The sequence below is a fragment of the Saimiri boliviensis genome, chromosome 10 (assembly GCF_048565385.1).
Source record: "Saimiri boliviensis isolate mSaiBol1 chromosome 10, mSaiBol1.pri, whole genome shotgun sequence".
Lineage (NCBI taxonomy): Eukaryota > Metazoa > Chordata > Mammalia > Primates > Cebidae > Saimiri > Saimiri boliviensis.
Genome location: NC_133458.1, coordinates 103719493 through 103734709, shown reverse-complemented (window position 1 = coordinate 103734709; position 15217 = coordinate 103719493). Strand labels below are relative to the sequence as shown.

The 15217-nt window shown below is 37.9% G+C and overlaps 1 protein-coding gene across 1 annotated transcript; it reads left to right on the top strand.

The window, feature by feature from the left end:
* The first annotated feature begins 402 nt into the window (after positions 1-402).
* Positions 403-1922, top strand: LOC101051060 (non-POU domain-containing octamer-binding protein-like). Its single transcript, XM_039462119.2, is given in 4 exon segments — positions 403-904; positions 907-1482; positions 1539-1633; positions 1635-1922. Coding segments are annotated over 4 exon segments (1413 nt in total). The 3' UTR covers positions 1875-1922.
* The last annotated feature ends 13295 nt before the right edge of the window (positions 1923-15217 follow it).

The following is a 15217-nucleotide window of genomic DNA, read 5'->3' as shown; positions in this document are numbered from 1 at the left end:
ACTTTATCCAATATCATGCATGAATCTCAAAAGCCTTAGGTTGAATTTTTTTTTAAGATATAAAAGACTACATATTTTGTGATTCTGTTTACATGCCATTTGGGACAGAAAGAAAGGTAGAGTTTGTCTGGAGATGTGGGAGAAGGTTGGGTAACTTTATGGGGTAATAGAAATAGTCCATATATTGATATATAGTGGTGAGGGTTGCACAGCTGTGTATGTTTGCCAAAACTCATTGAACTGTATACCTAAAAAGAGTAAATTTGCTTTTTTTCTCGGGATGATAGAGGCTGTGGAGCGTCCCCGTCACTCCGAGAAGAGATCAGTCAGTAGAGGAGAAGTCGAGGTTAGAGGGGACTGGGAGGCGCTTTTCTGTCTTCAATCGGAGTTGAGGATGCAAAAATGCAGAGTAATAAAACTTTCAACTTGGAGAAGCAAAACCACACTCCAAGGGAGCATCATCAACATCACCACCAGAAGCAACAGCAGCAGCCACCACCGCCAACAACTGCGAATGGGCATCAGGCCGGCAGCCAAAACGAAGGCTTGACTATTGGCCTGAAGAATTTTAGGAAACCAGGAGAGAAGACCTTCACCCAACGAAGCCGTCTCTTTGTGGGAAATCTTCCTCCCGACATCACCGAGGAAGAAATGAGGAAACTGTTTGAGAGCTACGGAAAGGCAGACGAAGTCTTCATTCATAAGGATAAAGGATTTGGCTTTATCCTCTTGGAAACACGAGCCCTAGCGGACATTGCCAACGTGGAGCTGGACGATATGCCACTCCGTGGAAAGCAGCTGCGTGTGCGCTTTGCCTGCCATAGTGCATCCCTTACAATTCGAAACCTTCCTCAGTATGTGTCCAACGAACTGCTGGAAAAAGCCTTTTCTGTGTTTGGCCAGGTGTTGTAGTGACTGTGGATGCTCGAGGAAGGCCCTCAGGAAAAGGCATCGCTGAGTTCTCAGGGAAGCCACCTGCTCGGAAAGCTCTGGGCAGATGCAGCGGAGGCTCCTTCCTGCTAACCACGTTTCCTCATCCTGTGACTGCGGAGCCCATGGGCCAGTTAGATGATGCAGAGGGACTTCCAGAGAAGCCGGTTATAAAGAACCAGCAATTTCACAAGGCACGAGAGCGGCCACCCAGATTGGCAGAGCCTGGCTCCTCCGAGTATGAGTATGCCATGCGCCGGAGGGCACTCACCGGGATGGAGAAGCGGCAGCAGCAGGACCAAGCGGACCGCAACATCAAGGAGGCGCGTGAGAAGCTAGAGATGGAGACGGAGGCTGCAGGCCTTGGGCACCAGGTCATGCTAATGACACAGGATTTGATGAGGCGCCGAGAAGAACTTCGGAGGATGGAAGAGCTGCATGATCAAGAGGTGCAGAAACGAAAGCTGCTGGAGCTCAGGCAGGAGGAAGAGCGCAGGCGCCGTGAAGAAATGATGCGGCTGGAGCTCAGGCAGGAGGAAGAGCTCAGGCGCCGTGAAGAAATGATGCAGCTGGAGCTCAGGCAGGAGGAAGAGTGCCGGCCCGTGAAGAAATGATGCGGCGACAGCAGGAAGGATTCAAGGGAACCTTCCCTGATGCGAGAGAGCAGGAGATTCGGATGAGTCAGATGGCTGTGGGAGGTGCCATTGGGCATAAACAACAGAGGCGTCATGCCCCCTGCTCCTGTGCCAGCTGGCACCCCAGCTTCTCCAGGACCTGCCACTATGATGCCGGATGGAACCTTGGGATTGACCCCACCAACTGAACGCTTTGGTCAGGCTGCTGCAATGGAAGGAACTGGGGCAACTGGTGGAACTTCTCCTGCATTCAACCTGCTTGCAGCTCCTGGAGCTGAATTCGCTCCAAACAAACGTCGCCGATGCTAATGAAGTTGCAGGGTCTAGTTTCTCAAAACCCTTAAAAGCAGGACCCTTTTTGGACTAGCCAGAATTCTACCCTGGAAAAGTGTTAGGGATTCGTTTCAATAGTTAGATCTACCCTACCTGTGCTATAGGGAGTATGCTGGGGCAGAGGGCAAGGGAGGGGTGGTATAAGTAAATCATGCGTGGTATAATGTTTAATCGGTTCTGTGTGGTGCATTCCTGAAGTCTCAAATGTCATTGCTGAGCGCCTGGGGAAATCATGGCAAAGTTGATCCAGTTAGAGCTCATTAATCTTGAACATTTCAGGTTCTTTGTTTTTGTTTTTCTTTTTTTTTCTTTTCTTTTGTCCATCTTGTTTCATTTGCTTGCTTCCCTCTACCCGGAGACAGAGTCTCTATCACCCAGGCTGGAGTGCGGTGGTGCGATCTTGGCTCACTGCAACCTCCGCCTCCCGCGTTCAAGTTTGTCCAAGCTGGTCTTGAACTCCTGACCTCGTGATTCACCTTCCTCAGCCTCCTAAAGTGCTGGGGTTACAGGCGTGAGCTACTGTGCCCAGCCTCATTTGCTTTCTTATCTTTAACACTGCCCCAGCTCCAGAGAAACTGCCACGTACACAACAAAAACCAAACATCCCCCAATGACCTTAGCCCCATTGCTCCATTCACTCCCAGGCAGTCCACAAAGGTCACAGGCAACGGACATACGGTTGTGTTATATCCCATATATTACCCCTTCACGTCTGAAAGAAGACATTTTCTCTTAGACATTTTCGTTTTAGTATATCTTGTGTTATACTAAAATATATACGTCTTGTGTTAACTTGCCTCCATCTTTTTCTTGGGTGAGGATGCCCAGGAATGACCCTTTTCTGTCTGTGATGTTACTGTTCACAGCTTTTCTTGATAGGCCTAGTACAATCTTGGCAACAGGGTTGCTGCATGCTGAAAGTCTGACAGTAGCTCTTAGACTTGCCTCTCTTAGGTAGTCACGCTGTGCATTTTTTCATTGGTACAGTGTTTGATTTGTCTGATAAATTTGGGGTTTTTCTGAGAAACGGAACAGTAATGCAGCATCAACTTATTAAAATACATTTTAAGCCTTAAAAAAAAGTAAATTTACTGCATGTATAATATACCCCAATAAATCGGACTTTAAAATAGAACTTATATATCCATATATATAAATTTCACAAATATATATTGAGACATAAGTTTATATCTCAAAATCATCTTTCCAATCTTATTTTAGAATATTTTAGAAATTCCAGAGCATAGAGAAAAAGGGAAATAATGCATATGAGACTTGGAAAAATTAAGACAATTTCTACTATTCACACGTGATCTTGTTATCTATATTAAAAACCTTAAAGTATCTACAGAAAAATTACCACCAAAGGTTAACAGCATTGCTAGATCTAAAATCAGTATAAGAATGTATTATGCATTTTATTTGTGGAAACAAGCAAAAAATATATTTTTTAAACTGGAGAGTAACAAAAAATAAAACTACCTGATAAAGGATAACTATGATCTTTAAATAGAGAATTTTAAAACATTATTTAAGTTACTAAGTTAAGACATTATTTAAGACTCAAAAAAGAATCACAAAATCATACTATGTTAATGGAAAGTCAGACTCAATATTGTAAAGAATTCATTTTACTCAAACTAGTTTTTACAAAAAAAAACGACAAACCAATTCTAAAATTTATATGGTAGAAGAAAGAGATAAGGAAAGCTAAGATGTTTCTGAATAGCAAAAATATGTGAGGGCCTTTGTCTCAGTATTTTTCCAGGTTTATTATAAAAAAATTATTACTGGGCCGGGCGCGGTGGCTCACGCCTGTAATTCAAGCACTTTGGGAGGCCGAGGAGGGTGGATCACGAGGTCGGGAGATCGAGACCATCCTGGTCAACATAGTGAAACCCCGTGTCTGCTGAGAATACAAAAATCAGCTGGGCATGGTGGCGTGTGCCTGTAATCCCAGCTACTCAGGAGGCTGAGGCAGGAGAGTTGCCTGAACCCGGGAGGCGGAGGTTGCGGTGAGCCGAGATCGCGCCATTGCACTCCAGGTTGGGCGACAAGAGCGAAACTCCATCTCCAAAAAAAAAAAAAATTACTAAGATAATGTGGAGTTGTTACAGGTATACGTAAATTTTTAGAGGAACAGGATAGAGATCTTAGAAACAGCCCTATGCCAATATGTAAATTTGAAAAATATCACAGATGTAACATAAATTATCAGTGTGAAAAGGATGCACTTATTAAGGATGGTACAAAAGGTTTAAAGGAAAACAAAGCCAGGATCTCAACTGCTTCCACACACTTTACAACAATTCCTGGTGAATCTAAGATGTACATTTCAAAGTGAAAGTTTAAAATTTTTATAAGGAAATACAGCAGGATACCTCTAAGACATCAAAATAAAGTGTTTCTTAAATAAAGCTTTAAAAGGACAATTCAAAAGTAGATTGATAAATTTGACTATATTAAAATTAAGAACTTCTGTTCCTAACACCACATCTTAAAAAAACAAATCATAAACCGAATGTATTTACCACAAAAATAACTGACAAAAAATGAATAGCTAGGATATACTATAGTGTTTTTTAGTCCTATCTGGAACAGTTATTTTTTGCGTGTATTTTTTTCTTCAATAAATGATGATATACTAAACATCTTCGTATTCACCTCCTTTTGCTCAGAGTGTAATTACTATGTCAAAAATGCCATGACTTTCGTTTACATAGATATGGCCCTACAGATATGTTTTCTCAGTTAATAGTCTGTCGCAGGCTGATCATAGTTTCCAGAGACAAGTCCTCACACAAATTCCCAGAACCCAAGAATGTTGCCTTATATAGAAAAAGGGCCTTTTCAGATGTGATTAAGATAAAGGTTTTGAAGGTACAGGAGTCTCTAAATGACATCACAATTTTCCCTAGTCAAGAAAGATACAACATACACAGAAGAGGAAGATGGAATGTGAACCTCGAGGCAGAAACTGAAGTGATGCAGCCTCTAGTCCAGGTATGTCAGCAGTTACCAGAAGAGAGAATTTTTTTTAAGCCACCAAACTTTTGGCAATTTGTTATGGTAACCACCAAGTAATGCTCACTCTCATCAAAGTAAGTACATGAGAATGTTGTCTTTCCTATCCCCTACCAACGAACTGTAGATTCTGATAGCAGAAAAATAGTATATTATATATTTAATTCATATATTTATTCTTACAAAAAATATTAAGCATCATGGTTAAGGCTAATTTTTATTTTCTTTCTCTGAACTGTTTGTTCATGTCTTTATCCAGATTTGTATTGCACGATAAGTTTCCAGAAGTTCTGTAGATGCTTTTTATAGATTATGGAAAAGAATCATTTACTAATATGTGTCACAAATATGTATCTATTATTTATATTGGTATTATAATTTTTTCTATCCAGAAACACTGGAATTTTTAATAAAGCTAAATTTATTTTTTTATTACAGCTTTACCAAGTGAAGATTCCTGTTAATATGATGCACTTACATTACACTGTGGTAGTAGAGGGATTTAATAATTTTGTGATTTAAATTATTTTACTCACCTTCAATTTATTTTGTTATGAATCAGTAGAAATAGAAATTAATATTTTAATAGAAATTAATAGTAACCATTTCTCAGTCAATCCATCTTTTTCCCACAATGTGCCAACCTGACTTTAACAGATATTAGCAGCTTTAAATATATTTAGGTCTATTTCTAGATTCTCTAGTTTGTGCTAGTGATATGTTTAAATACTCATACACTAAGACAAATGGCTTAACCACTGTTGTTTCCATTTTTAATGTGTTTTAGTATGTAGTATTCCTAGTCCCACCCGTTAATTCATCCTCTTACATTTCAATTTCATACGCATTGAAAACATGAACGTTTTTCCTTTTTTTGAAACAGGATCTTGCTCTTGCCCAGGCTGGAGTGTAGTGACACAATCACCCCTAATTGTAGTCTTGACCTCCTGGGCTCCAGCAATTCTTCCGCCTTAGCCTCCTGAGTGGCTGGGACCACAGACATCCACCACTACACTTGACTAATTGGTTTTATTTTTGTAGCTACAGGATCTCCCTATGTTGCCTAGGCTGCTATCAAACTCCTGGGTTCAAGTGATCCTGCTGCCTCAGCCTCCCAAAGTGCTGAGACTATAGGCATGAGCCACTGCAAACAGCTGGAAACATTAACTCTTGAATGAGCTTGTGTTTTCACCACATACTCCTTCAAAAAAAAAAAAAAATACCTGTGGTCACATAACTTTAAAATGCATCGAAGTTAACATCTTTGCAATATAAAGATTTATATATAGCCTTAAATGGCATTTGAAAGTTTTCCTCACACAAATCTTGCTCATTTCTTATAAATTTGTTTCTAGACACATGTTTTTGAAGCTCTTGTAAATGTGATTTTTCTCCAACTTTTGATCTGACAGCCTTAATTTTGAACCCAGAAATCTGACAAAATTTTGTTATTGTCTATATTATTTCTTCAATTGATTCATAGGTTTCCTATATACCGTATGTTACTAATGATAATACTGTACCTTCTTTCCATTTTATTCATTTATCTTATTTGTTTATATTGCCTAATAACTTCAGAATAATTTTAATTCATAGTGGTGTAAATATCATTATCTTGTTAAATTTAACAAGAATGCATTTAGCATTTTTAAATAAATATTTTTAGAATATATTCAAGTTCTATACCTATTCTGACTTTAATTACACCTAATTTTTACCACAAATCACTATTAAATTATTTTCCAATGTATTTTTATTATTAATGATAATTATGTAAATTTTCTTCTGATATATTAAAATGACCTACTATATTAATATATTTCCAAATACTGAATATTTATTGCATTATTGTTGGGAACTTCACTTAGTTATGATGTATAACTCTAGTTTTTCTGCTAATTCTGATTGTTAATATTTTATTGTTAAAGTTTGCATCAATATCAGCCTGTAAATTTAGGAGCTATGTCAAATTTTGATATAATTATTTTGATGAGTTTATAAATGTAGCTTGGAAGTTTTTTTTTAACACACAAACAAACACACACACACACACACACACACACACACCACATGATACTCTGAATCAGTTTATGCAGGACTGACATTTTTAATTCTTTAATTGTCTGGTCAGTTTCCCTAATGAGTATATCTCAGGCTACATAAGTGAACATTCATAGAGGTGGGGAGAGCATACAGGTCTTTGACAACAATATTTCTTTGACAATAATTTATCTGTTTGAATTTTCTCTGTCTTCAGTGGTCAGTTTTGATCATATATATTCTTAATTTATACAGTATTATAAGTATAGTTATAATTTCCAGATTTTTTCACTTCCTGTGTTTCCTTATATTTTCTCCTGTTTTTCCTCTTAATGTGAAAAATTATGTGAATTATTAGATTTTTCTCTTACAATCAGCATGGATCTATGGGGTAAACCCCAATCTCGGTCACGACGCATGACATTTATTAAATATTGCTACATTTGGTTGGCTAATATTTATTTTAAAATTTTGAATCTACTTTCATAGATGAGATTGCTTTTTTGGGTTTTGTGTGATTCTTAATATGTTTTGGTATTGAGTTCACTCTAATCTCATAACATGGGTGACAAATGTTCTCTCGATCTGTTCTGTGGAGTTTGTAGAAGTTTGGGATATTCTAGTACTCGCTTATTTGGTAGAAGCTCCCTGAAAAATCCACTACTGATTGTATTTCTTTAATGGTTATATGACATTATCTACCATTTCTTCCCGAATTAAAATATGTCCAGATTCCAGTTCTTCTCTTCTCGCTCCAGCGCCACCATCCCATTTGCAGACAACATTCTCTCTCATCTGGTTTCCGGCTATAATCTCTCTCCTCATGGCCTCATTTCTAGTCCTGTTTTCCGAGAGTAGCACTTTTCAAAAGCATTCTCTGCAGTGACAGAAATGTCCTAATACCTGTGTTGTCCAATATGGTAGCCACTTGCCACTCGCTGTTCAGCACTTGAGCTCTGTTTAGTGTGACTGAGAAACTGGTTAATTAAATTTATAGTTAAATGATCATATTTGGCTGGTGACTACAAAAACGACCGTGTTATTATTTGCTTTGTATCCATCTCACATTTCCTACTTCCCTTCTGTTTTGCCTGGTTTTTGCTTGATTGAGAATTTTTGTAATATTGATTTCATCTTCTCATTATAGTTTTTCCTTTCCATGGTATAGTTTATTATTCTATTTTGAATACTTTAGTGATTATGTCACAGTAAACCAACACAGTACTTTAATCTTCCTCTTTAAAATGTAAGTATATAAGAGACCTTTAATTACATACTATTGTTATCCAGTATATTTGTTTTCCTTTATTCCCTCACCCTATAAATTGGTTATTTTATTTTTATTGTTTTATATAGTCAATGTTTGACTAATTTTACCAATTTTTTAACCAATGTATTTAATATTGCTTATTATTCTGTTTTGCATTTAGACCTTCCGATGCACTTTCTTTCAGAAGTACATTCTTTATAGACTTACTCTATATTTTTTTCTGAAAATGTCTTTATTTTACTCCAGTTCTTAAAAAAATGTTTTCACTCAGTGTAGAAATCTTGCAGTAATTTTCTTTTAACATGTTGAAGGCATGATTCTACTCCCTTCTAATTTTGAGCTGTTTGTTGGAAACGGATCATTCTTTGGTAGATCATATCCATTGCCTTTCTGGCTGCTTTTACGTCGATTTTCCTTTGATATTCTGTAGTTTTGCTGACAAGACTGTGATGAGAAGAATTTTCCACGTAAACCCTCTTTTGAAGAGGTATGAATTCTTTACTTGTGCCATTGTTTTAATTTTAGAAAACCAAAAGAAATGGCGTACATATTTTATAAATATCTATTCAGCATAATTGGTAAGGATTGTCTTTTTTTCTCTTGTAATTGATGCAGTGGATTACTTATTACATATTTTCATTTTTAAATATTCTTTTATTTCTGTACTAAAACCTAGTTGGTCATAGTATATTACTCTTTTGATGTATTTCTGGGTTCTTGTGCTAATATTTTCTTGTAAATAATCTGGTCTCTACTTATCATTAGTTTCCATGATTTTACTTAAATGCTATCATTACTAAGTTTGATTATTAACATTTCACTGACTTTGTAAATGAAACGGGAAGCTTTATATCTTTTTTAGAGCCTAGAATAGTTCCAGTAACATTGTCAGACATTTAAAGATAATTTAAAATTCAGCTGTGAAGAGACCTGGTCTGGTGCCCTCTTCAATGTGATGTATTCTATTAACTGCTGAATTTCTTCCACTATAATTGGTCAATTAAAAGTTTTCACTTCCTCGGGTAATTTTGGTAGTTTATATTTTACCAGGAAATCGTGCCAGTTATTTATCTTGATTTCCAAAATTGCTGCCTTTCCCTTTATGTGACAGTGTTTCCAGATTTTAACAATTATTTCTTTATGTTACATTCTCTTTCTCATTCCTCACCAAGTCTGCATGTCTATTTTTTCTTCTTTTTCTTTCCTCAATAACATTTGCAAGTTGTTTATCTATATTACCAGTCTTTTCAAAGAAAGGTTTTGTGATGATTCATCCTTCTTATTTTTGTTGTTTGCTATTTCATCAGTTTGCTTTTTTCTATAATAATTCCCACTTTCTGATTTCTCTTGATAAATTATGCTGTTCTTTCAAAAATTTCTTTTCATTACTTACTGTCTTTATTTTTCTTTCTTCTTTAATTACAAAGGCAGTTAATAACACAAACTTTCTGTTAACTACAACTTTTGCTGTGTTACATATGGTTTTGTATAAAATATTCTTTTCATTTCATTCTGAGTAGTGATGTCCTTTAAGTAATCAGTACGGTTATCAACCCACCACCCACAGCGCTAAGTATTAATAAGTCGGCAGGGCGCGGTGGCTCACGCCTGTGATCCCAGCACTTTGGGAGGCCGAGGCGGGTGGATCACGAGGTCAAGAGATCAAGACCATCCTCGTCAACATGGTGAAACCCCGTCTCTACTAAAAATACAAAAAATTAGCTGGGCATGGTGGCGCGTGCCTGTAATCCCAGCTACTCAGGAGGCTGAGGCAGGAGAATTGCTTGAACCCAGGAGGCAGAGGTTGCGGTGAGCTGAGATTGCACCATTGCACTCCAGCCTGGGTAACGAGAGCAAAACGCTGTCTTAAAATAAATAAATAAATAAATAAATAAAAATTTTTTAAAAAAAGTCATGACAGAATGATTCAGCATTTAAAAACCTAAGGTAAAGCAAAAAAGAAAAAGTTAATTTTATAGTATATTAAGTTAAAAAACATATGTGCTTTAAAAATCCTACAATGCTTTAGTTGGAAAAGATATAATATAGAAAATAATGTAGGCCAAAATAAATTACTGCTGTCGTTACTTCAGACAAATCTGAATTCTCAGGAGTAAATATTAAACAAACTCTTTTTATTTATTTATTTATTTGTTTGTTTGTTTGTTTGTTTGTTTGTTTGTTTTTGAAGCGGAGTTTCGCTCTTGTTAACCAGGCTGGAGTGCAATGGCGCGATCTCGGCTCACCACAACCTCCGCCTCCTGGGTTCAGGCAATTCTCCTGCCTCAGCCTCCTGAGTAGCTGGGATTACAGGCACGTGCCACCATGCCCAGCTAATTTTTGTATTCTCAGCAGACACGAGGTTTCACTATGTTGACCACGATGGTCTCGATCTCCCAACCTCGTGATCCACCCGCCTCGGCATCCCAAAGTGCTGGGATTACAACAAACTGTTTTTAATTGATAAATGTTTGCCTTTATTTTAAAAGTAATTATCTTTCTGTGTTGAAAACATTTCAATAATCATATTTTGATCAAAGTTTACCAAACTAGTATTATTAATAAATAATTTCAAGACATAGACAAAAATGCTATAGGACTGTGATGCTGAAACAGACCTCTTGCCCTTTTCATTGAACTAAAGAAGGTAAAATTGAGGTCTCAAAAATAGCCACATTCATACAGCCTTGAAAATTTCCGAGTTTGGAATTTGTATCGGCCCCAGTGTATGGGAACTCACAAAAAGTTTTACTTAGAAAAAGTGAAAAAAATTGACATGTTTGTATCTCTAGTATAGTGGGTCAATTTCATTCCCTCCTTCACCATTTCATAATATTATATCCCACACAGGAAAAAAGTGACAGCTGTGTTTGCTGTTCACCAACATAGAATAGTAATAAATCACCAAACCACTCTTTGAATTAGAAAGTGCAACTTCTCATGGGGAGAAATGCCAGATACAGGTGAGGGGAAGGAAGGCAGCAAACCACACTGCCATGTGTGTACCTATGCAACAATCTTCCATGTTCTTCACGTGTACCCCAAAACCTAAAACGCAATAAAATATACATTTTTTTTTAAAAAAAAAGTGCAACTTGAAGAAAGGTAGAAGATAAAAAATATACAAATTTAAAAAATAAAATGGGCAAGTTAGTAAAAAAAAAAATTGGAAAAGTTTATATCACAAAGATCTAAAGGCATGGAAATGGTTCAACATTATTACAACTAATATAATATGGATACTAATGCCCAGGGAGGCTACATGTGACTGTTCTCAGAAGTGAAATGTGTGGAGGTGAGGAATCTAAAAATCAAATCATCATCTCCCCTAGTATCAAGCCAGCGGATAGAACTATAAACCAAATAATCATGCGGGAGTGGCAGAAGCATACCCTACAGGAAAGCAGTTAAAAAACAGAAGAAACAGCTACAGGTGTTGAATGCAGTTGCCGCATACGAGCAGGAATCCCCGGGCGCGGTGGCTCAAGCCTGTAATCCCAACACTTTGGGAGGCCGAGGCGGGTGGATCACAAGGTCGAGAGATCGAGACCATCCTGGTCAACATGGTGAAACCCCGTCTCTACTAAAAATACAAAAAACTAGCTGGGCATGGTGGCACGTGCCTGTAATCCCAGCTACTTAGGAGGGCAGGAGAATTGCCTGAACCCAGGAGGTGGAGGTTGCGGTGAGCCGAGATCGCGCCATTGCACTCCAGCCTGGGTAACAAGAGCGAAACTCCGTCTCAAAAAAAAAAAAAAAAAAAAAAAAAAGAGCAGGAATCAAGGGTGGGGAGAAATAAATCAACAAATGCCTCTATTTTCTTATAAGTCTGGCAATTCAATTTGACTTTTTCAAAATATGTAAAAGTATTGCAGTGACAAAAAGTAAATGGAAAGTTCCAAAAGACACAGGAAATACAACCCCAATTATGCAGCTGCGTGTGGACATACAGGCAATGTATACACACCCTCACACACACACAAACACACAAGCATCAAAATGCTCTCAGATAAATGATAAAATGCTAACAGTTCTATCACAGAGTAGTGGGATTATGGGCAAATATATTTTATTTTTTCTTTTCTTTCTTTCTTTTTTTTTTTTTTTTTTTTGAGACAGAGTTTCGCTCTTGTTACCCAGGCTGGAGTGCAATGGCGCGATCTCGGCTCACCGCAACCTCCGCCTCCTGGGTTCAGGCAATTCTCCTGCCTCAGCCTCCTGAGTAGCTGGGATTACAGGCACGCGCCACCATGCCCAGCTGATTTTTGTATTTTTAGTAGCGATGGGGTTTCACCATGTTGACCAGGATGGTCTCGATCCCTTGACCTCGTGATCCATCCGCCTCGGCCTCCCAAAGTGCTGGGATTATAGACGTGAGCCACCGCGCCCGGCCTTATTTCTTATTTTCTTTGTATTTTCAAAAATGCTGTATGCTGCTGAAGACATATTAATATTTTTTTTTATTATTTAGAAATTACACCTTCCATATACATGCAGACACTGTATTCAGTGCGGGTTTGTTAAGATTAATAGGGCGCACACGACCGACACCCTCAACTCGATCCAGAGTGAGCCTCAGACAAGGAGAGGCGGTCCGGTGTGGCACACCACCCTAGCCAGAGTCTTTCACTCCGTTTCCTGGCTTGCCTTTTCTTTGTCCTTCGCGACTCTGGGGTTGTGGTGAGGGAGATAACGAACTCCCTTGCTACTCGTGAAATCTGGGAGCAAAGGCAAAATGCTCTTGATCATTGTCGTGCATTGCGGACCGTTCGTATTTCTGTCTAACATCGATAAGCCTCTGCTAACTGCCCTTACAGTGTAATGCAAAAAGACCACGTTCCTTACTTAGGAAAGTATTTTTGTCCTTTTCTGTGTGCATTATTTTTATTTTATATGAACTTTCTGTCTTTGAATCATTATAGCCTTAAGTATATGTATAGCAAAATGATTGATGTCATATGAGATGCTATTTCTTAAAAGTTATAAAATATTTTTAGATAAATGCCATGAAAATTAAATTATCACATTATAAAATACAGGTATATAATAGAGAAACAGATGGCTAATGAGCTGCGACGTGTCACAAGTGGGTTCTGAATTTTATAACAAGAAGCTATCAGCAGATAGGAAATGTATCTGGACAAAGACCAATGGCCTGGAGTTAGTACACAATCTAATTTTAGACCATTTCACTTTTCTTCCCTGAATGACATGAACAATAGCAATATGATTGAGTCACTTTTGCTGAAAACAATTGAACAAGACTGACAAATGCGTAACGCTTCAGACCATGAAATTCCAATTGGTCCAATCATAGACAGATTTATCATGCCTGCAGCGACGCTATTGTAGCTACAAGTCATGTTCTCTCCCACTGTGGTAACTATTGAATGGAAGTGGGCCAGGTTTGCAGAGTAAGCTACTGAAGCGTATGTCTTCAGATAATTTTTTTAATCAGAAGTCTCTTCTGTAATTTAATACCTTCGATACTCTTGACAAATTTCATTACAAAGTCTCTTGACAAGGGATTTTATGCAGTATTTGAAGGTGTTTCTGCTGTGATTGTGAATTGTTGTATAGCACTAAGAAAGGCAAATTGTCGCCAGGCACGATGGCTCACGCCTGTAATCCCAGCACTTTGGGAGGCTGAGGTTGGGTGGATCACGAGGTCGGGAGTTGAAGACCAGCTTGGCCAACATGGTGAAACCCCATCTCTACTAAAAATACAAAAATTAGTCAGAGGTAGTTGTGCATGCCTGTAATCCCAGCTACTCTGGAGGCTGAGACGGGAGAATTGCTTGAACCCAGGAGGCAGAGGTTGCAGGGAGCTGATATTGCCCGTTGCACTCCAGCCTGGGCAACAGAGCAAGACTCCATCTGAAAAACCACCACCAACAACAAACAACAAAAAGAAATACAAGTTGTCCACCCCAGTGGGGCATGATGGAATCTACAATCTCAGCTAGTGACTGTAGCAATTCTAATATCAATGAGAAGGTAAATCCTTGAAGAACATGCTTTGAAAAAATGAAAGGTCAGATAGAGAAATTGCACAAAGAAGCTGTGCAAGGATGATACACAAATTCCTGAAGAGTTCTATATTTTTATATGCATATCAATGGGAAGTCATTCTATAAGGAAAAGGCTGCTAAGAGGTTTATAATTATAAGCAAAACACAAAGCCTGTAAGTATCTGAGAAAAATTAGGCATTTGGTCATCAATTAATTTCCAAATATTTAGAGAGTAGCTTTATTATTGTAACATGATCAAGGAATATTAAGAAAACACTGAAACCGGGCGCGGTGGCTCAAGCCTGTAATCCCAGCACTTTGGGAGGCCGAGGCAGGTGGATCACGAGGTCAAGAGATCGAGACCAACCTGGTCAACATGGTGAAACCCTGTCTCTACTAAAAATACAAAAAATTAGCTGGGCATGGTGGTGCGTGCCTGTAATCCCAGCTGCTCAGGAGGCTGAGGCAGGAGAATTGCCTGAACCCAGGAGGCGGAGGTTGCGGTGAGCCGAGATCGCGCTATTGCACTCCAGCCTGGGTAACAAGAGTGAAACTCCGTCTCAAAAAAAAAAAAAAAAAAAAAAAAAAAAAAAAAAAAGAAAAAGAAAACACTGAATTGCTTTAATTCTTTTAATGGTGGCCTTAGGGTTTATAGTGCACATCTCTAATGAACAATGGTCTACATTCAAAGACTATATATCTCACATGTAATATAAACCAGTAGAACAGTATATTCCACATTTTTCCCTGGTATTTTTGTGCTATTGTCATTACACACTTTACTTGTATATGTGGTACAAATACACAATACATTGCTACTATTTTTGCTTTAGACAGTTTTTTAAAAATGTAATTTCAATGAAAAATATATTTTGTTTATAAAATAAGTCAGTATTTCTTGACACAAGTCTGTGTTGAAAATAATTTAGAAATTATGAGAACATTTTAAAAATAATTTTTCAGCAAAAGTTAT